This window comes from Podarcis pityusensis, assembly GCF_964106645.2.
Source record: "Podarcis pityusensis genome assembly, chromosome: 4".
Taxonomy (NCBI): domain Eukaryota; kingdom Metazoa; phylum Chordata; class Lepidosauria; order Squamata; family Lacertidae; genus Podarcis; species Podarcis pityusensis.
In genome coordinates this window covers 61,794,948-61,821,024 of record NC_138027.1, presented here as the reverse complement: position 1 = coordinate 61,821,024, position 26,077 = coordinate 61,794,948, and the positions used below count along the sequence as shown (strand labels likewise).

At 38.9% G+C, this 26,077-nt stretch overlaps 1 protein-coding gene and 1 long non-coding RNA gene across 13 annotated transcripts in view; one reads left to right on the top strand and one right to left on the bottom strand.

Annotated features, from left to right (window-relative positions):
• The window catches only part of DMD (dystrophin), a 1,019,805-nt gene that overhangs the window by 73,361 nt on the left and 920,367 nt on the right, over nucleotides 1-26,077 (bottom strand). Inside the window, exon 1 of one of the 12 annotated variants that reach the window (XM_081003445.1) lies at nucleotides 6,039-6,250. The exons of the other annotated variants lie outside the window; for them this stretch is intronic. Within the exon in view, the coding sequence (XP_080859571.1) occupies nucleotides 6,039-6,058 (20 nt within the window). The 5' untranslated portion in view covers nucleotides 6,059-6,250. Of the gene's footprint in view, nucleotides 1-6,038; nucleotides 6,251-26,077 lie in introns of those variants that run through there. 12 annotated transcript variants of the gene reach the window in all.
• On the top strand, nucleotides 5,291-14,688 carry LOC308476101. The gene is made up of 3 exons (XR_013985715.1): nucleotides 5,291-5,478; nucleotides 12,886-12,983; nucleotides 13,385-14,688. It is a non-coding gene; the product is annotated as an uncharacterized lncRNA (long non-coding RNA).

Sequence of the window (26,077 nt, the reverse complement as noted above, 5' to 3'; positions counted from 1 at the left end):
AGTTCTGGCTCAGACCTGAAAACAAACCTCCTCCCATTGAAATAAGTGCCATGAGGCAACAGTGATGTTATTTTGTTTAACAAAAATAATGTATGATCAGTTTAGAAATCATTAACATATAATATCCAAGAGCAGAAAAAAGTGCTTGAGAACCAGAAGGACTTCTCTTACTCCTGCGTGAAATTTTAAGGAAAGCTGAAGATCATTTGTGGAAAATTCTGGGATGGTTGAGTGTGATTGTAAAGCGCAAGAGCTGATTTAACCAGCACTTTATATTCAGAACACAAGAAGACTGCAGCTATTTCATTCCACCAACTAAAAAGTGTTCCTTCTTTCTGAACATTTTCAGCTTAGAAAGTTATCAACAATTCCACACACAAGTGCAGCTCAAGGAAAGGTTAGGCTCCACTGAGACTTCCCTTCATAAGCCTCTTTGCCATTTTCAAAGGCCATTTAATTGTTAGCTTTGGGGCTGCTTTTGTGTGTGTGTGTGTGTGTGTGTGTGTGTGTGTGTGTACACACTGTGTGAAGCAAAATGCCAACTCAGCAACTCTTAGCATTCTGAACCACACTTGGGAACACAGTAGCATCTTTAATGGATCTGCAGCAATTTTTAACTCCAATAAGCATGCAAGTTTGTATAACAGAAAGCTAAAAATTCGGACAAAAATGCTTCCCTGTGCTCAAATGGTGGAATATGGTAAAAGAAGGAATGTGCAGTACTACAAGTGCAATGGATCCTTCCCACTACATTTCCTGCTTTATTTTGCATCAGCATTGTAAAATGATGTGAAGGACTTAGGAAGCATCCATGGAAAGAGATAAACAACAGTGTTGCCCATCTAGCTCAGTGCTGTCCATACTGATTGGCAGCAACTCTTCAGGGTTTCAGATGGGGTTCTCTCCTGTAACCACCTAGAGATGTCAGGGCATTGAACCTGGACTTTCTGCCTACTAAGGATATTCTCCAGCACTTAGCTAAGGCCCTTACCCTGGAAGCAAATGGACTACGAAATCTATTAGACAGGCAGACAAACCATCTAGCCTGCTTCCCTCTGCCTCATGAATGGGTTATCCTTATCTGTCTGGCTATGGGATACACTGGGGTAGTTGAATATTATGTATTCATCTCCTGAAACAGACATTAAGAAATCCTTCTCATGTTTATAGTGATTGGGCTACTCTAGTGTTAACAATCTCAAGATGTGTTTATTGAATTCTAAGTTCAGAGGAACACATATTTAGTATTTTGTTTGGAGTAAAACTATATGTAATTAGAGGGCCTATTTTCAAATACTTTCAGGACATCACTTTGGCAATTAATTACTCTAACAGGTTAGCTAATCTGATTTTTATATTTTAGAGCCCTTATACTTTAAATAATCATTATTCATTTCATTATTCATTCCTTTTTTTAAAATTAAATTTTCATATCACCCTTCATCCTAGGATCACAGGGTGGTTTACATTATTGGAAAGAAAGAAAGAAAGAAAGAAAGAAAGAAAGAAAGAAAGCATCATCTTTCCCTTCCCAAACCAGTGTGCTCCATCTGCTGAAGGACCCATGCTGTTTCTGTTCCTAAAGGAATTCTTTGTGCAGAGGATTACTTCTTTATTTGTATTAAATTCATATCCCTCCGTTCTTTCCAAAGGTGTCCAGGTTTATACACAAGGAAGCCATCATGTCTCAAGCAAAGTCCAGAAAGTGAATTCTGAGGTGCACACTGGTCATGCCTTCCTCTCTAATCCAATTTCCAAGCCCAGCTATCGAGATAAACAGAAACTGGAGTGCAAGAACATACTTGCACATTCTGGCCTCACTTTACCACACCTGAGTGGTAGAGCATGTGGTTTACATGTAGAAGGCTCCGGGTTCAAACCCACAATATCCCCAAGAAGGAACTGGGGAAGACTATTGTCTGACACCCTGAACAGCAGCTTAGACAATACTGATCTAGATGGGCTAATGGTCTTAGTACTGACCTGGCATCCTATGCTCTTACAGCTTTTGGGATGAGCCATGAAGCCCAAAGGAGATAGCATGAAGCAATGAATGCTATTTTCACTGACGGGTGAAATAAGCTCTCTCTCCTGTGCTGTTGCTGGTTCAGAATGTGTAAGTCCAATACCATGATGTGGATGACATGTTAAAAAGAGAGAATAGAAAGGAGAGCCCTCTTTGCACCCAAGCTCGCCCATCAGCGACTGAAATGCCCACAGTTTGGTCATTCTTTCCTTGCAGAGGGCTGGGGTGAAAATTAGTTCACACAGGACGAGCCTCAACAAGCCAGCTCAGTATCACCTGCAAATACTGCCTATTCCAAATAACGAAAAACATTAACGTCCATCAGACGTTCACTGTGACCTTAAAAAATGAAGTCCTACACTACCTTATCTCTAAATATGGCATGTAATGAATTACAATCAAACAATTTAAATATATGCGTAAGAGTCAATGATTTAAAATAAATCACATTACGGTAAGACCTCTCTGATCTGCCCCGTGATCATCAGATGGTGGTATATAAATTAAATATAATAAATAAATAAATAAATAAATAATGACATTGGCAACAGCTGGCTGTGCATGAAACAACTGCACCCATGGCATTTGCATCATGATGTGTTGAACACAGCCAGTGCCACCTGGAACATCCTCTGGAACCCCCATTCTGGTTTCATTACTAGTGGCATTTGAGTTCAACTTGTATAAACATCAACAAAGCAAAACAAAAAAGGAACATTCCAGCACAAGATTAACAAAGGTATTATGCAGGACGATTTAGGTGCAGACTGTGATAGTAAATTTCTCCCATTTTTTGGGGGGGGGGGAATGAACGAATTCCTATGCCCCACAAATAACCCAGAGATGCATTTTAAATAAAAGGACACATTCTACTCATGTAATAACACACTGATTCCTGGACCGTCCACGGGCCGGATTTAGAAGGTGATTGGGCCGGATCCGGCCCCCAGGCCTTAGTTTGCCTACCCATGTTCTAAAGTCTCCAGTTTTAGTTTTCTATCTTCTGCATCCTTTATTACAACTTGTTCTGAAAACACTTCAGCAGCGGAAATGATAAAAACAGCCTAACAGAATAAACCTAACCCTTGGACATGCTGGCTGGAAGGGATTAGGACTGGGTAGTGGTGCCTCCCTGCCACCAGGGCCAGATGTCTGCTGTGGAGGCCCCTGCTATGCACATGCAAAATCCCTCCAGCAGCATCTCCACCAACAAAACAAGGTGTTCCAGAGGTGAGTGAAGGCAACCTTGAATCTGAATTCACAGCCTCTCAATTCCTCCCAAATCCCAGGATCAGACATGTTACCTGGTACAATGAAGAGAAAATAGTTAGGGCAAGATGAAACAAATACTGCCCCGACTTCTGCCCTGGCCAGCACAAATGTGAAGGGCTGTGGAAGTGAAAGACTTTCTGCCACCTCCCTCCCCACTCCCCCATCATTCCCAATTAGGTTTGCTCTGTCCACCATTAGAACTTATTTCATAGGAATATGAATATATTAAACATTTTTCATTGTATTTTTGAATGTATTTCTAAAATGTGTATTTTATATTTAAATACTTTACCATACGCTCTTTGGATTCTAGCACGTGCACTTGTTAAAAAACTGTTGTGGGTAAAAAAATTGAGCATGGAATTGCATATTCATTCTTCACATTATATTATTCTTAATTTGCAACAGCATTAGAGCAAGTTCCATCCCCCTCCCACTGCGATTTGAAAAATGCAGTATGAACTAGATGCGTATGTGTGAAGAATAACAAAATGCTGTCAGGTGGCAACAGGGAACCAACCCCAAACACCTACTTACTAATAATCAGAAATTAAGAAATAATAAATCACCAAACTGCGGAACTGAAACAGCCTTTTGCCTTTTTTTTGTTTTCCTGTTTTCCAGTAGTGCCTGAGATTATCACAGATTTAATGGACCAGCGGTAAGTGTACGTTTATATAGATAGATGGATATAAAATATATAGACTGTTTTGGTTTTGCTAACTAAAGCTAACACTTCAAAGAAATACTAATATAAATCAAATTGTCACTCATTCTAGAGCAGAGTAAATTATGGGCCAATTAAAATGTAACCTGCCTGTAAAAGCTGTTATTTAGAGCTGCAAATATCCCTCCTCCCATCTTCTCCCAATTTCCTGAAGGGAAACTAATCAGGGTGAAAATAATAGAATAGTGATGCAGAAAGTAGCAGCCTCTTGTGGTTTGCGAAGGATTACTGTTTGTCTTAATCTATAATCCTCGGATGAGTGTGTTTTTGAGAAAAAGTTGGCCGTTTGTTGTTTTATTGGCTTTGGCTGGCATTTTCAGAATTCCAAGATGATGCACAAATTAAAAAGTTTTTGCATTAATATCAAGTAGGAGCAGAAGGGAGTAAATGTCAATTGCTAAATACAGTATGGTAATTATTTTTCCGTCTCTTTTGATGTGCAGCATTTTATTGTGTGCACACTGACAGTTTTTAAAGCTTGGTGAGCCAACCCCTCCAGCTGTTACTTGTCCACTGATCTATTTGCTTTTCAAAGCTTATCCTTTCCACTTCTGCCAAAGCAATTTCACTGCAGGGTCTTGTCGAATTCAGGATCAAACAATGATGACTGCAATTCCTTAGTGATAATGGACTGAATATATTTTAGGGAACTATATTTCCTCTGGTATTAATAGGGTACAAGCAACACCTCAGCAAACTAGTTCTTATTTTAAGAAACAAGATTGAATATAGAGTACATTACTTTAACAAGGGTGTGTTTTTCTAAGATCCTATACTTAGATACTTTTTCTAAGATCCTATACTAATTTCCTACAAAGGTACACCATATAAAACATTACATATTAAAATTTCTCATTTCTGTTCACAGCAAATACAAATTACACGCACACATTTCTTATTCTCTAACCCCAGCATTTAGGGATATATATATATATATATATATATTATATATATAAAGTTAACTTAGAGAAAATTGACTTATTTAGCAATATGATATGCCAGATATAATACTGTATATTTTTTCTACTCGTAAATTTTACAATGATGCAGGTATCAACCACAATGATGGGGGAGGGGGAATCACCAAAATGCAATACTCAGTGCTTTGTTTTGCCTTTAAAGTTTTCTATTAATGATGCAAACAAACAGCTTCTCCCCAAGGGCCCTCCCCGTACACATTTTAGACTCTCTCCCTTTCCTTATCCCGACTTCCTGCTTAGCTGCTGCTTGCATGTATTCTTTCATTCATACCTACACAGCCAGCATGTTCTAACTAGACCACATTCACCAAGACATGGAAGGCGCATTAAAGAGAGAGAGGGAGAGAAAGGAATGCACTGAATTAAACGTCAGTTCGAATTCCCAGAAGAAATCAAGCAGATATTTGACCTTTTAACTCGGTGAATGAAAAGTCTGGTGAGCTTTCTTCTGCAGGGTCCTTACACACATAATGGTAAATAATATGACTTCTCTCTCCTTCCTCTTTTTTTTTTTTAAGGCGCTCACAGAATGCAGCCTGATTAAAAGGTACTTTAGAAAGTGCCAGGCTACAAAATCGAGGGCTTTTAAACCCCTGAACGACAGAAATGTAGAGAGGAACTGGGCTGCGCGCCGGGAAAAATTACTTTGATGTCAGGATAAATCCCACCCCCCCCCCCTCTCTGTGTGTGTACGTACACTCTCTCACACACAAATTAAAAACAAAACCCCCACCCAGCCGCCTCCGCACCGGGGAGAAGAAATCTTTCATCTTCAAAGTCTACAGCCGTGGGAGAAAGGGTTAAACCCTGGCATGCTCCAGCCAGCTACAAGCACCTGCACTGAGAACAAGAGAAAACAGCTGGCAGGGAGGACGCTCAAGCTGTAAATTCCCAATGCAAAGACGTCTTCAGAAGTTTAATTTGCCTTTAACTACCCTGGCTTGCCAGCAGAACACAAGCCTCGACAAGTGCGAGGTTTTCATTGAAAAAGAATAGGAAAAAAAGGACGGGTCTGAATAATAATTAAACTTACCTTTTGAGTTGCTCCCTCATCGCCGTGAACTGATCAGAGACTCCAAAGAGGGAGGGAAAAGGAAAGGACGATGGAGAAGATTCCTAGACTCTGTGTGTGTGTGTGTATTTGTGTGTGTCTGTGTTTGTAACCTCACGCAAAACTAAGCCAGCCCGGCGCGAAGCAGCGAATAGCACTGCGGTGCGAGTAGCATTCTCGTGCTAAGGGCGTAAGAGAAGCGAAGTGGGAGGGAAGGCTGCAGGGCTAGACAGGGCGGAGCTCTCGCTGCCTCGGCTCCACCTATTGAACCTGCAAACAACAAGCGGAGAACTCCAAAGAAATGGCACCGTTTGCATGGGAAGCGGAGGGGTTTATTTAAGGTAGAACCAAAAGATGCCATCCGGCGTGCCTCCGAAGAATGCCAGGACGAGGCGAAAGGACCGAAGCGCAAATGATCTCATGGAACAGAAGCGAGCACTGGAGCAAGGGGGCTGGGATGGCTCCTCCTGAAATGTAGGAGATGACAGAGAAAGGAGGAGAAAAAGGGGAAATTCGCAGGCACAAAGAATTAATTCACTGAAGTCTGATTTCATTATTACGCTTTAAGCTCCAGCCTTTTCTGACCTTGCGTTATTCGGTTAAAAGATTGGAGAGGGCAACAGCAGAACACAGGGAAAACGTGGGTATGGAAAGAGACGTTTTTAAAACGACGCGCTGTTCCGGATGTAAAATGTCCAACTACTTCAGCTCATTTAGATATAACCTCTTCTGTAACACAACTTCAATAAGTCATACCGCGCTCCCCACCTACTCAAAGCCATTTCTCTTTCTATCCTTCCCCCCCCCCACGCAATCTTTAAAATGCAAGAAAAGCGAAATGAGAGTGCATATGGTCCTCTTGAATCCTCCATGTTTTCATTAGGTTAATTTTTAGGAATGCAAATGGATTGCAGTCCATGAAAGCTTATGCCACAATTTCCCCCGCCCCACGAAAAACACATTTTTATTGCCATTTCAACATAAAGGTAAACTGTATAATGTATACATTAACTTTGTCGCATTACTTAGTTTCACCCTGTTAGTCTTTCAGATGCCACAAGACCTTGTGGCTTTGGGGTGTGCATGGTTTATAAGAATTTTAGCTTATATTGCTGCAACGGTGATAAAGAGAAAAAGTACTTTCATGTAAAGTATGAGTAACATGAATGCTTAAATTGCTCTGAATTGATAATCTTTGGAGGCCAGTTGAGCATGTAATGGGAATAGATTGGCGATATTTCCCAGGCATGACAGATAATGCATGCTTGGTATGGTCCAAGAGGATACCCACTGTGACCTCTAAGGGAAGGGTTTGTGTGCCTTTGAATTCTTCTGTGTTAATAAACCTTCTGGATGAGTATGGATCTGCTGAGTACCAACTCCAACTCTCACTAAGAGAAAGCCAAGATACAGTAGCATGCCACTCACTCTGTGCTGTTCACACAGACAGAACAAGGGCATTTCTATGGAAATGAGGGTATTGTGCACAAACTCTCTCCAACATTAGAGACAATTCTGGGACACATTCAGGGCAGTGAGTTGGCCAAGGTAGAAACCGTCCAAGAGCCTAGACTTGCATGCTGTTTTTTTCCTAGCAAATGCCCCGTGCCTCATTCCAGACAGCTGTCTACTCTATATAGTTGAGCTCAGCCTAACAGGAAAGGTGTGGGAAAGATGCAGTGCATGACAATATTGTATCCTGAGTGCTATCGCCTGTGTTGAAATAATGATTTACACCCTGCATTCAGTGTAGGCGGAAGTAGGGTGGGTGTGTGCCACAGTGCAAACTGCATAAGTTTGATAAGAATTAGAGCAGTACAAACCTGCAGGTGCAGATATGAGCTTAGGTTAAAAAGTAACCTCACTGTGGTGGGGAAAGGTTGTATGGATCTATTCACAACTGTCTACTCCAGTGAATCACCAATCTGAAACAGAGCTATGGCATTAGCTTAAGGTCAACATCTTGAGCAGTCTGAGTCTAAATGTGCATCAGTCTGAGTCTAAGTGTGGAGAATAGCTACATACTGTTCAGCTTTTATTTCCGAATTTGAAATTGGATTGCTCCAACATATATCTAGAATCCCAAATCAGTCATGATAAACTGTTATTTAGTGGTGTTTCCATTTAACCATATATGTTGCAAGGTCTTTTTTCGGTTCATTAAAAAAAAAATCACCAAATTTGTCTTTATACTGTTTAGCTAGCACTAAAGAAAGACCGTACTGCTACATATTGTTACAGGCCACCCCAATTCCTGCTGAGCCAGGCACAGGATTCCAGGGTTCTTGGCCCTCAACCAAAGTCTGTGCTACTTTGGAGAACTGAAGACATGGCGGAGCCTGTCGTAGCTTTAAGAAAAATGATTTATTCACATATTCACCACTTTAGTCTACATAGAGGGAATACAGATCTTACAGAATGGTCATCTCAAGAGGAGCTTGTTCACCACAGTAGTGCAGCACTGGAATTCAAGGCAACTTTCCCAGCCTCCCTTCAGCCACCTTGCCAAAATGGTTCTTCCTTAGTTCTCCTCAGCACACCTTGCTAAAGACACACTTTTCTTCTCACTTCTCTCTCACACACATCCAACCACCTTAGCAACCACTGTGTGCCCAGGTCCAAGGTTTCCTCTTAGATCAGGGGCCAGCAACATTTTTCAGCTGATCCACCGTCCCTCAGATGGTCTGGTCCACCGTTCCTCAGACCATGTGCTGGGCAGGACTATATTTTGAAAAAATAATGAACGAATTCCCATGTCCCACAAATAATCCAGAGATGCATTTTAAATAAAAGCACACATTCTACTCATGTAAAAACACCAGGCAGGCCCCACAAATAACCCAGAGATGCATTTTAAATAAAAGGACACATTCTACTCATGTAAAAACACGCTGATTCCCGGACCGTCCGTGGGCCGGATTGAGAAGGCAATTGGGCCAGATCCAGCCCCTGGGCCTTAGTTTGCCTATGCATGGTTTAGCAGCACAGATTCACATGCACACTATTCAATATCCTGATCTCTATTCTGCAGATGCTATCCTGATCTCTTCTATGACCAGGAGAACTCTTCACAAGTGGAAAGTTCCTATAAATACACAAAACATTTCACTTCATAGAAGAGAGTGTGAATCCTTGCAAAGAAATACAATATATGCAGCAGAACCTCTATGTATATTGGGTGGGATGGAATCAGTTCAAAGGCCACCATATTGAAACAGTAGACTTCATGCTTAGCTTAGCAAACAATGTTGAGGGGTTTTTAAAATAACCAAACGGTGTATAAATTTTATGAAACAATAAATTAGTTTCCATAAAGGACTTAAAAAGAGACACCTGTAATCAAGGCATCAAATCACTAGGAGCATAGGAAACTACCTTATACCAGGGGGACCATCTAGCTCAATATTTTCTACACTGAACAGCAGTATCAATGGCTTTACCCACCACACTCCCCATCTGACATTACATATGATGCCATGCAAGATAGGGCCTGTTTCACAGTGGTACTGAGGTTATGGGAACCTCTAGAGAGTTTAAAGACATTACAGCATAAGGCTATGATACTTTTCCTAAGGGACTATATAAACTGTGAAGTGTTGATATTGTTATTTTTCCTGAATTATTTGCCAGGAATAGATTCTTTTTAAATTTGGTGTATCGGTTTTTATAAACTTTCGTTATTTTCTATATTTTTAACATTTCTGTAAGTCATCCAGTAGATCAGTGGTGGGTAGAAGGGCAGAATGCAAATATTTTAATTAATTAAATCTATAGAAATATATCAAGACTTGATAATGCTGCCCCCTGGTCTCTCCATGGTCAACTAAAGGCAGCTTTGGGTGAAGGCACCTAGAAGAATTAATAATGGCTGTTCCACATAAGATATGTGGCCTTAGACTTTGATGGAGCTGTTGGGGAGGTTTTTCCTTAGCAGAAGGAAAAACCTCCCCAACAGCTCCATCAAAGTCTAAGGCCACATATCTTATGAAAGGAACACGATCAAGCTCAGATTTTCTGCATACCCTCCAACATTTATCCAATGAAAATAGGGATGTCCCATTCCATAATGATAATTTTACTATTTATACTCTACACATCTTTCTGGGTTGCCCCAGCCACTCTGGGCAGCTTCCAACATATATAAAAACATAATAAAACATTAAACATTAAGAAACTTCCATATACGGGATTGCCTTCAGATGGCTCGGGGGCCAGATAACTCCATACCCTCCAACATTTCTCCAATGAAAATAGGGACATCCTAGAGAAAAGTGGGACATTCCAGAATCAAATCAGAAACTGGGACGGTTTCTCTAAATCAGGGACGTCCCTGGAAAATAGGGACACTTGGAGGGTCTGTTTCTGTTCAGGGACAAGTCAGTGCTTCATGCAATTACATGTTTCTGTATATTGGTATACATGTTTTATAGCAGGTTCATGGGATTTTTGGAACTTACAGTTTCTTGATATTTTTCAGTTATATTTACTGTAAACAATACAGTCCCACCAGAACATGTTATAATATTTCATGACTATTGTAGCCCATCCTAAGCCTAATGGGACAGAGCAAACTAATAGTCCAAATAATGAAATAAATGTTAAAAAGTAAATTGTTTATGGAATTTAAGAATATTTTTTTTAATATACAAGATAAATATTCAACTCATGTTCAGAATTCACCACATACCATATGGCTATAATTGCCTAAAAACTGTGTATCTGTGGTCTTCCCATAAGGAAACAAAGAAATCAGAGTTCACCACAAATAAAGTAGGGTCTTTGGAAGCCATCACACCAGACATTTGTTATGTAAATGGCTCAGGCCCCAAATATCTGAAAGACCACCAACGTCCTTACAGACACTCTCAAGTGTTAAGATTGGCAGAGGGGACCCTCTTGCTAGTTCTGCTGCCCTCAGAAATCTGGGGGAGTAGTGGCCAGAATGTTTTCTATGAGAGTCCCTAAGTTGTGGAAGTCCCAACCCCACTGAGCAACTTTATTATACAGTTTCCAGCAACTTTATTATACAGTTTTCACAAATGCTGAATTGTACCTCTTTACCATGGCTTTTAACACCTGAGAAGTATTATTCAGGACCTATCCTCCTTTTGTGATTGTATTTTTTTGTAATTTTAAGTTTTAATGTATTTTAAATCATTCTGGGAATTTAGGATGACGTGTGGGGTCATAACAATATGCTAATTAGCATTCCCACAGTTCTACTTTCTTGTGTGAAAGTTGAAGGGAAAAGTGAAACTGGGTTACATGTTTTACCAGAATGTCTGCAATATTTTGCTTGAGCTCAAGGATGAATTTGAATGATGCCCTCTCCTCCTTTCAGTAATCTTTGTAACACTGTATTTGCTCAGTCATTTCCATTTCTATTACTAGCTTAAGGAGAGATATCGATCACTGCTCCACTTTACTATGTATTTACACACAAAATACTAAAATAACTAAAACATCTAGAAATCTATTTTTAATTATGTTTACATATTTCTTCCTAATCCCACAGAAGTAAGGAGAATCAGATTGCCTCAGAAGTAATGAAACCTGAGACAGAGCATTCTGAAGTAACTGCTACTGAGAACGTGAGCAGCAGTCAGCTTCAATAAGAGCTTTCAATTCCCAGTCCACCTTAATAGTAAATTGAAGCTGTCCTTTGGCACATTCTGTCTTCTTTTCCCATGCATTGTTACCAAGTACTAGGAGTATAAAAACTAGTCTGAAATTCTGACACTTTGCATAATCTTCTTTCTCCTTCAGTAACAAATAAAGCATTGTATTCAATTAGACTCACAGCAGGTGAAAACCCCAATTAGTGTATCCATTCTCCTGGCGCTTTTTTCCTACCTTACACCCACACAGCACCCTTAAAAAAAATCAAAAACACTGAAGGGGAAATCTGAGTCATTCCACAATTCAAAAGCATATTAACTCTTTGATCTCCACATCAAAATGTTATCAGCTGAATAACAAATGGGGGGAAAACACACATGAAAAGAAAAGAGAGAAAATGTGTGACTAGCTTTACAATTTCAGAACAGAAAAATATATATATTATAGGCTTTTGGCTGGTTGACACAAATCTATAAAATCTCTTGGCTTGTCCTACCTACAAAAACATGAAATGAACAATGACAAAACTACCCTAAGATGACAAAATTGCTGCTCTGCTCCAGAGGAAATAGATTTGAGTGGGGATGACGAGTGGCAGTTAAGGGAAGCAATAAATAAAATACTGTAAAGTAAATCCATGTAAAATAATAGGCGCAGCTCACTTGGGACCAATGGAAAAATTCCCTAATTTATATAGTGTTTTCTAAAAGGGTTGAAATCATTTATTATGAGATGTCACAATACCCCAATAACTCATCTGCCTTGCTCTATTCCTTTGTCAAGTGTGAACTTGATATTTGTGATGTATTTGGCTTCACCTCTAGCATATAACAGAGTAGAGTTGCAGGACTTCATCTGTGTGTTGATGGAGTTTATGTATCCCTTGCCATATATATATCAGGATCCTGGAAAATCTTAAAACCCAATGGACTGTATAGGGCAATATGTCAAGGAGAAAGTGTATATTTGTGTCATTCCACATTTTAAATGGCTAAAAACGACAACAGGATTTGTCATTTTTGATACCTCTGATGGTACATAGGAATTTTGACCTGTTTTGTTCCATTGAAGTCTCTAGAGATGTAAGACTAAATGGTTTATTTAGTGAAGTGACATTATGAGCAACATATACTAACAAAATAATTGTATCATTGTGATCACTGCTTCTTAGAGTATCCTTTGATCTACTGCACTCTCTCCATCTACCTAGGTGCACACTTTCCTAGAAAATACAACAGGATTTATAGCTCAAGCTTACTGTGAAAATCTGAAGGAAGTCCCATCATGCCAAACAGGCTTTACCGCAAGGTAAATGGGTAAAGAATTGCAGCTTAATTAGTGATATTTTCTTTCTGGATATTTTGCAGTTAGTGGAACAAGGATCTTACAGTACTTTCGTTTGCCATTTAATTAAACATTTTAATTATAAAACCAACTTGGGGACAAACGTTAAGAGCTATCTATGATTGGTCGGAGTCCAAATGTGCCTAAGGCTCCAATTCTATGTCTATTTACTTTGGACTAAATTCTATGGCAAGTTCTTAAAGAAATGGGAGTGCCTGATCACCTCATCTGTATCCTGAGAAATCTCTGTGTGGGACAAGAAGCTACAGTTAGAACTGGATGCGGAATAACTGATTGGTTCAAAACTGGGAAAGGAGTATGACAAGTCTATATATTGTCTTTCTGTTTATTTAACTTATATGCAGAATTCATCATGCGAAAAGCTGGACTGGATTAATCCCAAACTGGAATTAAGATTGCCGGAAGAAATATTAACAACCTCAGATATGCAGATGACACAACCTTGATGGCAGAAAGTGAGGAGGAATTAAAGAACCTTTTAATGAGGGTGAAAGAGGAGAGTGCAAAATATGGTCTGAAGCTCAACATCAAAAAAACAAAGATCATGGCCACTGGGCCCATCACCTCCTGGCAAATAGAAGGGGAAGAAATGTAGGCAGTGAGAGATTTTACTTTCTTGGGTTCCATGATCACTGCAGATGGTGACAGCAGTCACGAAATTAAAAGACGCCTACTTCTTGGGAGAAAAGCAATGACAAACCTAGACAGCATCTTAAAAAGCAGAGACATCACCTTGCCGACAAAGGTCCGTATAGTTAAAGCTATGGTTTTCCCAGTAGTGATGTATGGAAGTGAGAGCTGGACCATAAAAAAGGCTGATCGCCGAAGAATTGATGCTTTTGCATTATGGTGCTGGAGGAGACTCTTGAGAGTCCCATGGACTGCAAGAAGATCAAACTTATCCATTCTTAAGGAAATCAGCCCTGAAGCCAAGGAGCCTGCATTCGCTCCACAGGACGCACACACATTTCCCCTTCATTTTTGGAGATGAAAAAGTGTGTCCTATAAAGCGAAAAATACGGTATATACTACCAGTCTTCAAATAAAGGTTTTTTGGGAGTTAAATTATGTCTTGGTAAGTATTGAGAACAGAAGCATATTTTCCTGCAGAGTATTTCATTTGTACAGTGCCCTATTTTTACTTGTTACATTTCTATTCTACCTTTCCCCCAAGGAGTACAGAAAAAGTTTCCAGGTGTTCTCCCAACCAGTTGCTTTCCAGGCCCAACCCTGCTTAGCTTCACAGAGTTGCTTCTTTTAACTATATGTCAGAGACTGAATTGTCCAATTACGTAGTGTACTACGTAATTTGTCCAGCAGAGTATGCTGGGACAGGAAGATCACCTGTTCCTTATCAGGTTGTTGTACTCATCATCAGAAGCCATTCTCCAAGTTTTCCCCTTTCTCTTAGCTGGGTGGAATGCCAAATTTGATGCCCTCCAAGCATTAGGAGAAGATTGTCTAGGCATACAAACATGTTACTTTGGCTTGTTTTAATTAATTAGGTTTTATTGATTCTGCTGTTTTTTATTCACTTTGCTGTGCTCTGCTGGTTCCTGAAGTGTTGGGGTTTCACTGTATTTATTGCTGTTTTATCAGTTTATGTGAGCCACCCTGGGATTATTATTTTTTTTAAAGAAGATTGACGTGTCAGTGTTTCAGATAAATGGAAAGATACGGACTCTTGTGTGAGTTCACTGCTCACATGAGTAGACCACCATGAAATCTGAGAGAATCCAAAATTAGTCCCCAAAAGTCACAGAAGCCTAGAATTAGAATCACAAATTAGATGATTTATAGTTGAATCTGTGCCTTTAGAGAAGTAAGCAGCATTGAGTTCAGTGGAGCTTATTTCCAGCAAAGGGGATATAGGATTACAGCCTTACTGATCCAGATTTTTAACCGGTGACCCAGATAGTCTCTTCACTTACTTTCACTAGCTAGATTTTCTCACCCATTGCTAATAGTTCAGGGCTGGCTAACCTGGGGCCCTCCAGAGGTTTTTGGACCACAACTCCCAAGTCCCGTTTGACACTCCAGAGATGACTAGCATAGGATATTTCCCTCATTCTCTAACAGAAATAAATGTAGTTTCACTTCCTCTATTAGAATAGGAGAGAACCATTACATCTCCCTCTAGATTGGCTCTTCCTCCTGACATGTGCTTTCCTTTAGATCATGGTCCCTGGAACTCTGCCTGCTCTGCCCACTCTGTGACAGGGGCCATCAGCCTCTTCCTCAGTTCCTTGGATTTACCCACAATGCAATGTTATTCCTACTTGATGTAATTTGTGGGTATCATCACAGCAATCAGAGATTCTTGGTGGGCCAGGTAGCTAGTTTTCAGCCACAATCACTAACACAATTAGAGGTTTTTACAAGATAAGATGTTTAAAGCTGCTCTCAGCATTTGCCTTTTTAAAAAGGGCAAGTACATTCACAGCATTTCATAAACCAAAACTGCAGTTTTGCTGTAATTCTGAGAAACAGCAAGAATTTTCTGTTGCAAACTCGTGGACTCTTCAAGCTGTCTCTCTTTTTAGCTTCCAATTCAGGTTTGAAGTACATTCATTATTTTTGTTCAGACCACTTCCTTCAACTGATGCCAAGAACGTACTTAAATGTCTTGCTGATTTCGGGAGTTTATTGAAATCTGTTTGTGAGGCGCTATAAGAATGATAACTGCCATTTTGGTGGTGAAGAAAGAGTACTGCGGCCTTAAATGAAGGAAAAGCTACAAATTGATCCATGCTGGGAGGAAGGTTTTACTCAAGTTGACAATTTTACTTTGCAAGATAAAGCTGAATTTCAGTTTCAGTCACATCACGCTGCAATAACTTCTTAATCTGTACCAAACAGTAGGTGTGAATTGTCATTGTGTCCATGAGCTGGGCTGTGAAAGTTAATTTTCTATGCATCAGCCTTTTTAAAAAACAAAAACAAACAAAAGAAATCTAAATAACCTCATCCACTTGAGTAGCAAAGAGTCAAATTACCTTTGGACAGCCACATTTTTGTTAAAATACTTTTGCCTGCTTTGCAGATACATGTTTGTAACTACTTCAAATGGAAATTCAATCAAAACATGAAAATTTCATTAAGACAGAAATTATATTTAGTATTAGCCATGAGCCAAAGGTTTTATTTAATACCATCCAATTCACTTTTACAGAGCTGGAGGGGCAGAAATCTGTGTTTGCTTTCACTCCTTCTATTTCCATATACGTACATAATATCACATTCTGTTGTATCATTCAATGTATCCACTAATACTTTAATTGAGTAAGTGGGGGGGGGAGGGGGAGAGACAAATTAAAGATTCTGTGACCTTCAGAAACCACCCAATTTTGTTCCTTCTCCAGCATTTGTTATCTATCTTCTGCACGTATGTGTGTGCAAACACACACCATCACAAGATTAGGCTTGCAGGTTGCATAATAAGCCCAAGGCTGCACAGAATTTTAATATGTTGGTTTAGATTATGCTGACAGCTCCACAGCTTTTATTTACACTCAGGAAAGTCTGGAGGCAAACTGTATGTACAGTGGCTGAGATGGTTCTTGAGCCTATGGATAGCAGAACCACAAAGATAATACTGTATTTCACTTTTATTTGTTCAGTGATATCAGGGCACAAGACCTCTCCTATTAGAGTCTCAGATGCAAAAATCAGGTTTCCACCTAGAAACAATGTACAGTGTCTCTTCTCCAAGAAATAATTATTGGAGTCTTGTTTTGTTAGAAGCCCTCCACCCGGTGCATTCTTAGTAAAGCAAAACTCTTGGTTCTCCCTGCTCTGTTACTATCCCAGTTATAGTATTACAGAAAATGCAATGCTGATGACTAAAAATAATCACAGTAGGTAACTTTCATTTTGTAAAGTGCAGATCTCAGATCTGTTGGAGTAGGAAAACTAGTGGAAAATAGGAGCGCCTTATGTGAAGATAAGCAGTTTTGACTCATGGAAAAGACTGTCTGGGTTATGCAGAATGCTTTGTCTTAAAACATATGCAAGTACAGTGGTACCTCCGGTTACATATGCTTCAGGTTACATACGCTTCAGGTTACAGACTCCACTAATCCAGAAATAATACCTCGGGTTAAGAACTTTGCTTCAGGATGAGAACAGAAATCACGCGGCGGCGGCTCGGCAGCAGCGGGAGGCCCCATTAGCTAAAGTGGTGCTTCAGGTTAAGAACAGTTTCAGGTTAAGAATGGACCTGCAGAACGAATTAAGTATGTAACCAGAGGTACCACTGTAATCTCAAGATGGTGGAACTGAATGCCTCTAGAATGCCCTCAGGGCTCTCTCCATGTCACACTTCCTTCTTAGCTACACGCCTCTCCACCCTTGGCCACATCCCACACCAGCCCTGTTTCTCACCATCCATGAATGTGGAGTGTGCCCTTGAATTCTGATAGAGAAGGATGTGGGAGTATATCTAGAAAGCAGTCTGATGTACGAAGGTAAAATGCAACATTCATTCCTCCACTCATGTTTGTTTCTGGTCCCACCCACTGGTAGCATGTGGTCCCAGGAAAGTTGCCCAAAAGAGAAAGCAGCCCTGGGCCAAAAATTGTTCTCTTAAAATATCACATCCACTAGTTTTCAGTCTTAGGCTAATAGGATAAGAGCCCAAAAGTTGTTTACCCTTGACAAAAAAAGTGATAATTTAATGATTGCTAAGATACATTTTTACAGATATCTATTTTCTATATCATAAAATTGTGAATACCAAAACATTCAACTTAAATAGACCTATTTCTACCATTTGAATTCTTCAAAATCTATTTGTATGGCATACTACACATCTGGAGGTAAAATCTACCTTAGAGACCAAAATTCTTTGTTGTTGGGGAAAATTGTAGTTAGCCATCAATTATAGTCCTTTACTAATAAATGGTAGTAAAGAAATGTTAATTGCCTTCCAGACTTCAACACACACAAACTGATACACAGGCAGTGCTTATTAAGATTAATTGCTATTTGTACTGGGGGGGGTGGGGGCACAAGGCCTTAGACTGCAGTCCTAACCCTACTTTTCTTGGGTGTAAGCCCCAGTGAATTCAGCAGGACTTAATTATGAGTAGACATGGTTAGGTTTGCACTGTAAAGTATGTACTTCAAATGAGCATTAACTGACACAAATCTTACACATTATTAACTATGCTCATCGGTCTCCGATGTTAAATATATTTAAAGCTGCAAATTCCTCTACAAGTTTTTTTGTGGAAAAGTATTCCACAACTGGACCTAACGGTCAGGGGTACCTTTACCTTTCTTCATGCCATTAGAATGTAACGGTAACAACAGAGGCATTGGAGGATTTGAAATATATACTTCTTGTTTACATATGTTATTGCCTTGATATTTATCTTCCACCAACCAGGACCACAGAAGATAATGTTTTCCGCCCCCCACATTCTGTAATATTGTACTTAGTTTTGTCAATTCATTTAGTAAATATTTACTACGTGTGATAAATTTTTTTCTAAACAATATAAAGGGAACATACTGCAATAAATGTGATGGCTTGTTCATAGAATCGTAATGTTGGAAGGCACCCCAAGGGTCATCTAGTCCAATCCCCTATACTACAGTAATCTCAACTAAAGCATCCACGGCAGATGGCCATTCAACCTCTGCTTAGAAGGGGAAGATAGCCATTCCCACTTGAATGTGGTATACTAAAAATATGTCAGTGATTTGGATATAGCAAGCAAGGCCAGTTGAAACAAAGTTTTTCCTGCTTAATGCAATGAGTCACGGAACAGCCAAGAAAAGAATTTGTGCTACAAAAATAAAACATTTTAGTGATGACATCTCTACCTTTACTTTGCTGACCTGGCAACATTTCTCCTTTCCCTTTTCAATCTGTACTTGCAGAGCTGCAGCAAAGTACAGCAGCTCTGGAATGAAAGTTGATGAGTTTAAATCTGAAAGCCATTAAAAGTATCAGCCCATGTCCGAGTCATAGGCTAATAAAATATGTAGACCACAAAAAAATCAGATCATTTATCAGTTCATCTTAACTGAACTGTTCCAGATTAATATGGTTGATTTTTATACTGTGGTCAAATTGGGTATCAGCAGAATGAAAAATGTCTAAATATGTGGTTAAGCACGGTGTAACTTGTCACTTGTCAGTTTTTTTAATCAATTACAATGGGCTTCCTTCATCCATCCTTCAAGAAAAGAAATTAAATTTATCTATTTATTTCATCAATGAAACCTCCTGAAGCAATCTAACAATAAAAATATATATAGAATAAATTTCTAGGCCAATACAGATAATTTCTATTATCCCTTTCTTTTCATAGACATTATCTGCAAGTACTGGAGGAAATATCAATAATAATAATAATAATAACAACAACAATAATAATACTGCACACAAGAAAGGGAGTGTTAAGGGGTACCTACTAGTTTAAAAAACAAAACAAAACTGAGTTGCAATCCTGCCCCTCTTTGTGCGCCAAAAGCAAGATGCATAAGGGATGCCCTAATAATATTAGCGTAACTCTAACCTGCCAAAGTGCCTCCACATTTGGTATTGTTCTGTTTCTCTCTTTAACATACTATGGCAGTCACATCAACCCTTCATTAGTCAGCAGTCTGCACCTATGCAGTATGTCGTATGCACACACATCGCTTGCAAAGGCCTGGGTTGTTACAGCCTGCAAGGAGGGATGTGTAAGGTTGATTGGTCTGGCATTTTAGTCTGTATCTAGCACAGCAATATGTGAAAAGGTGATGATGGCATAGGAGGTTGTGGTGACTGCTCTCTATTTGCAAACGAAGCAAAGTTCTAGCCTTCAGTTTATACAAATGGAAGCCCTATGTCTGGCTTACATTTAAAAATCAAGTAACTCATCCCAAAGTAAAGTCAAATGGAAATTTGAAACACGTGTTTAACAATAGCACTGTGAACAGCATTTTTTCAAAAGGCACAATAAACTCCAGCTGGTATGTCGTCTGTCTAGGTGTGTTAAAATAAATTAGTGATCAAAGCAATCACATTTTTAGAAACAGCAAGAAAAAAAACCAGGACAACAATTTGAAAAAAAAAATCTGAGTAAAAGAAGTGAAAGGAAAAACATCAAGATGCTTATTATGCTGGAAGTTATATATTATACATTAGGTAGTTCAAAGCTTTCCAGGGATAACGAGAAACTGAACTGAGCTTGATACTGATATGTTCCCCCGCTTGCCAATGGAATGTGCAGGCCTGTCAGTGCAAATGCTCCTTTGGAGTTTTTAGAACTCCACCATTTAAGGGGAATATTTTCAAATGTGATAGTTAAGTAAGTGTCTCCAACTTATTTGTATGGACTGTAGAATAAGAGGTTCAGCACAAGCTTTAATGGGGTGATGGTGAGGCCATTTTTATAGGATGCTTAGCAGAAAACCATGCCATTTTCATGATGGATTCAATGAATATAATTATAAGATGTAATCAGTGGTGATATCCAGTGCCTGAGAAGCTCAAATGAGAGGACAGCTGTGTAATATCTCAGCAAGCACTTCCCTCACTTTAGTGAAATATGAGACAAAAAAAGGAATAAAATAAAATAAAAGAATCCTAACAAGGTTTAAAAAGAAAAAGTGGTAAATCAAGTTTGCAAATATGAGAACTACAAGCTGCTTTTGTGGAAGAACAATGAGTGATTGTTCACATGTAGGTGTATAAACGAGGTTAGTAGTTATTCTATTTCTCCTCTGCAGTCATTCAGGAAGCTTATTCTAAATATGCATCATACAACCCAACTGAATGCACACTTATTCAAAAGAACTGTGATTTCAGTGATTATTCTCATGCAACTATGCAGTCCAATCTTTTGGGCGTTTACACAGAATGATTTCATTCAATGGGGCTTCTTCTTGGGGAAGCATGCATAGGATTACAGCCTTAGGTGAGCATCTTAGAGGACATTAAAGTAGATGATTACATGTTTAGAAAACTAGCACTTTTATGCTCTTAACGACATGTGAATTTTAATTAAATGAAGAAGAAAAAAACCCTGGAACTGCCATATCTCATGAAATGTACTCTAGTCTATGAGTGCATTTAGTCCATAATAAATTTGTTAGGCTTTAATGTGCCATAGGAATTTTTACTGCTTTTGATTAAACATACTAAACTGGCTAGTTGGTTAACCCTCTGGAAACTACAAGGCTGGTTTTGTAAAGGGTATGTATAAAATGCATGAGCTATATGTTAAACTTGTTTGAAAACCACTGTGGTACTGGATTTAGCCTCAAATGCCAAAATTCCAAAGAAGCATTATTATGTATTTCATTTTTTGAAAAGTTTTGCTAAAAATAATAAGCTGCCTTTATATGCAGAATAGTATTCTGCTTGCACAGTGTCACAGAGAAGCCATTGGAAAGGTGGAATGCATAAAATAAACTGGAACCACATTGTTTTCCCCACTCAGATACTGGTCAGGTTTACACATCACATTTAAGGTAAAGGGACCCCTGACCATTAGGTCCAGTTGTGACCGACTCTGGGGTTGCGGCACTCATCTCGCTTTATTGGCCGAGGGAGCCGGCGTACAGCTTCCGGGTCATGTGGCCAGCATGACTAAGCCGCTTCTGGTGAACCAGAGCAGCACACGGAAACGCCGTTTACCTTCCCGCTGGAGCGGTACCTATTTATCTATTTGCACTTTGACGTGCTTTCGAACTGCTAGGTTGGCAGGAGCAGGCACCGAGCAAAGGGAGCTCACCCTGTCGCGGGGATTCAAACCGGCGACCTTCTGATCGGCAAGTCCTACGCTCTGTGGTTTAACTCACAGCGCCACCCGCATCCCTACACATCACATTTAAACCGCAGTTAAATGTAAGCTGTAGCTTAAAGTGAAGAAGCTTCAATTTTGTTCCCATTCCTTCCCTCAGCATTCCAGCAAGGAAACAAACCAGAGGCTAGCTTCATGTCATCTGTGAACCAGCACACATAGTTTGTCTTTTCTAAACAAACCATGAGTAGTTAAGTCAAGAACAAATCTTGGCTTCTGTTCATAGGAGAAACAAACCACACATGCTGGTTTGCATGTAACACAAAGCCATCCTCTGAACTGCTTCCTGCCTGGCATGGCAACAAAAGCAGAAAAGGAACAAAGAGGTGGCTTGCACACTGCTAATCCACTTTAAACCCTAGCTTATTTTTAACTAAGGTTTGATGTGACATATGAACCAGGCCACTAGCAAATACAGATAAGTATGAATTAACATGCCTAGCCAAGAATCACTGTTTTTTTCTTTCCTACAGATAAAGGACCATAGCACAAAGAGGGTGCTTAGGCCAGTGCTGGAGAGAATATAAACCACAGAAGCTTTTCTCTTAATTAAGTGGTATTATTTAGAAAAAGGAAGTTTGCATATTTCTTAAACTTATCTCCATTAGCCCATGTGCTCTGAATAATTAGCTGCATGCGCAACACAACATGTTTCCAGTGTAAGGCTAAAACATTTAGTCAATTAATTAGCTAGATCTTAAAAAAAAATATTTCACATATTTAAAGGCTGCCTTTTAGGCATATACAGCAAGCCACATTAATATACATCAGATATCTTAAATTGTAACATGTTAGAAATCTAAAAACTACTAACCCCAAAACAGTGTTATGGAAAGGCAGCCTAGAATAGATAATAATTTCAGGGCTCCATGAAGTCCTGCATTGTAGGGGTATGCATACTTCAGTTGGAAGGGGCTTCCACGACCCAGGGCCACCACCAAGGGCGCCATGCCACCCTTGTGTGCCTAGCATCATATGTGTAGAACAAAAACATTGTCTGAAAATATTCCTATGAGTAATCTGTCACCAGAAATATCTATCTACCTGAAAACACCCACCCACATACCCACCCACCAAACACCATTGTAAGAATAGTATTGCCTTCTGTATGACAGAGAGTAGGAAATGTTTCATCTTTAGGGCATACTGAATTTCTCAGCTTTTAACTTTAAAAAATGAGGGGTGCTAAAAAGTTGTAACATGACTTGGGAATTTTCAAATGATATTTTTTGGTTAAATTAGTATAATTTAGTTTGGTTTGGTAGGTACAATGTGTGTGAAATTGCACAGAAATCATTATACATGCTTCGAATAATGCACATATCTAAAAACAAAGGATGCAGACTTTTCCCCCTTTAGAACTAATGATGTTTTCATAGTAGTTTCATACTGTTTTTATACATTTATTAGGCTGCAATCCTAAATTGGGCCAATGAGGAACTTAAGGCAAGGTAACTGGAAATCCTAAGCCTTCCCAGGCTCTTGCCAGCAGGCAGAAAGTGAGAGCAGAGGAACTCTTGTGTTTTTCCATCCTTTTACGTAAGTTTTTAATTTATTATTTTAAGTATGAACCCTCCCATTAGAAAGAAGGTAGAGGGGGAAATTTACCTCTGCTAAAAGGTGAATGAAAGATTACACAAGGCTTTTCTGGAGAATAGCACATGAGCAATGAATAAAAGCTGTTCAGGAGGTTAGACTATACAGCTGTAGAGATTATAAAATCACATGCACAGGGGGAGGGGGAAACCCCAAATACTTAAATCAAAGGCACCACATTTTGTGGAATATTTTTATTTTAACTGAAGTGCATTTTGTCAGATTCCCCCCCAATGCAAAATGTATGAGAAAATCCTTTATTTGCAAACAAAAGCACAACAAAACATTTCCTGTAGCCCTGAATGCTAATGATGGAAGACTGTTGCTATGGTGATGCTAATTTTAACACAGTTGCCTGTGGACTTTATATGAACTGCCTGTTTTAACTCCTGCAAATGTCATTCATGAAATGAAAACCCATTAATGATTCGCAAGGGCACAATGTTCCAGTTTAATTAGAATAATAAGGAATGTTGATGCACAAAGTACAGGTCTGTAGATTGCTACAAAGCCCACACTGTCAACAGTAATTACCAATGACAGGGATTTTGTTCCCCCCTTTTAAAAAGGAAACATTAAAATGTAATACACTTCCATGTAGGGCATTTGTCTTGTTTGATGTTGTCCACAGTGACAAAGGGATTCTGCACATCATCCTGATTTCAAGGTAAATGAAAATTATACCTGTGTTTAAAAAAAGATTTTGGCAAAGGTAATACAGGAGGAAAGTCACTGTTAAGATGTGCAGTTATTTCATAATGTTAAAATCAGTTTGTGTGTTCTTTTAAAACATTAGAGGAAAGATCAGTAGATATAAAGGGAAATTTATTTTAAGACTTCAATCCTGGTCTGAGTTATCCATCCATCCATCCATCCATCCATCCATCCATCCATCCACCCACCCACTCACTGAAGTCAAGCTACTATGCCTTATCCATGTGTATACGTGGCAGCAAGAATGTACCCTAACACTGCATCAACAAAGCCCTATTTTATGATAAATCAATGTGTGCTCAGTTGGATTTGGGTTTTGTTATGTGGGGTAACATTCTTTGCACAAGCTATTTTAACGCTCTCTCTCTTGTTTACTGATCTCTGACAACTTAGAAGATACTAAACTGTCCCATCAGGACTTTGTACATGTCATGGGTGGAAGAGATGTGAAAATTATACATCAGGTAAGACCGATACACAGAAATGGAAAAAGAACACTGCCATAGACCACTAAGGATTTTATCCTCATTAAACTGGAGATTCAGTGAAACTCTGATGGTTGGGTCTACAGACTGCTATCTCAATGTCTGAACCCAATTCATGGAGATATCATTTCTCAAATATTGGGGGTAGGAGTGTCAGTTTAGGTTTATCTTATTTTTCTTATCCTACGTGAGGTAATCTTAAATTCAGTTCTCCACATTGGTTTGCGATTTTCTTTTTAAAAGTCTCAATCAAAATTCAATTTTCTCCTAATGTACACATTTCTACAAAACAATTTTCTCTAATGCAATGCATATGTGTCTGTTATTTTCAACAACATAAATGCATTTATATTCACACTTTTACCATACTATATAGACATTTTTGTACACATCACTTGGTGGGAGAACTGTATTGCAAAATTCAGAGAAGTGCAAATTTTGAAGGATAGATGTGTTTTAGTTTGCATGTTGTTTTAGAAAGTGTGAACTGCATCAGCTTCTCCCCTATCCCTAACTGGGGGAAAGCAATAAAGCTGAGACGTAGTGGCTTGCCCTAAAAACCACTTTATGAATACAAGCCTGAGGTGAAACATTTAAACTGGGAACTTCTGGAAAGAAAATAATACAAGTAGATAATGCTGACATGCTGTACAATGATGAGAAAGAGCCTAGCATTTTTAATTATAACTTCCAAAATCTACTTAAGTTCATTTTTACTTAAGAGCACAAGTATTTCCTAGTAAACATAGTATTCGCTAGCTTTTATTTGCAGTATTTTTGGACTGGACCCTTTGTTGCTGTTGTTTGTGTGCAGATACACCAAACAGGAATATAATGCACATGTTATTAGTAACTGATTGCAATTGAATTTGCAGGTTAGATCTTCCTATATAAAGTTTTATTTAAGTAAGATTTAACTGATTCTTGTTTTATCTTGCTATTATTGCCACAGATGTCTCTAACACTAAATAACATATCCATTTTTTTCTCAGGGACATTTACACTATATAGGACTGTAACCTATTTAGTGCTGCTGCTACTGTCTATTATCTTTATTTGTTGGAACCTTAGCTTTCTACTCTTAAATTATGTAAAATTAATGTACATTAGGCTATCCAACAAATGCTAAATTTGATAATGTGCTGAACAAAATCATATTAGGCAAAGCTGAACTAAAATGGATACTCTGGCAAAAAGCAGGAAAGGCCATTTCTTAATCTGATTCTGCGAAGCAAAATTCAGCATGTAGCTGAAATTCCATTTCCCATTTTGTTTGTTTCTGAAAAAGTCTCAAATGCATAAAAATGATGGTTGAACAGCAAAATATTGCTGGGATGATATGCTGGTTCATCTAAACCAATATTGACATTTTCTTTTTCATAATCTCCCATTTATAATGTGCGCCTTCCTACACAATACTTTTCTGATATTAATTTCAGCA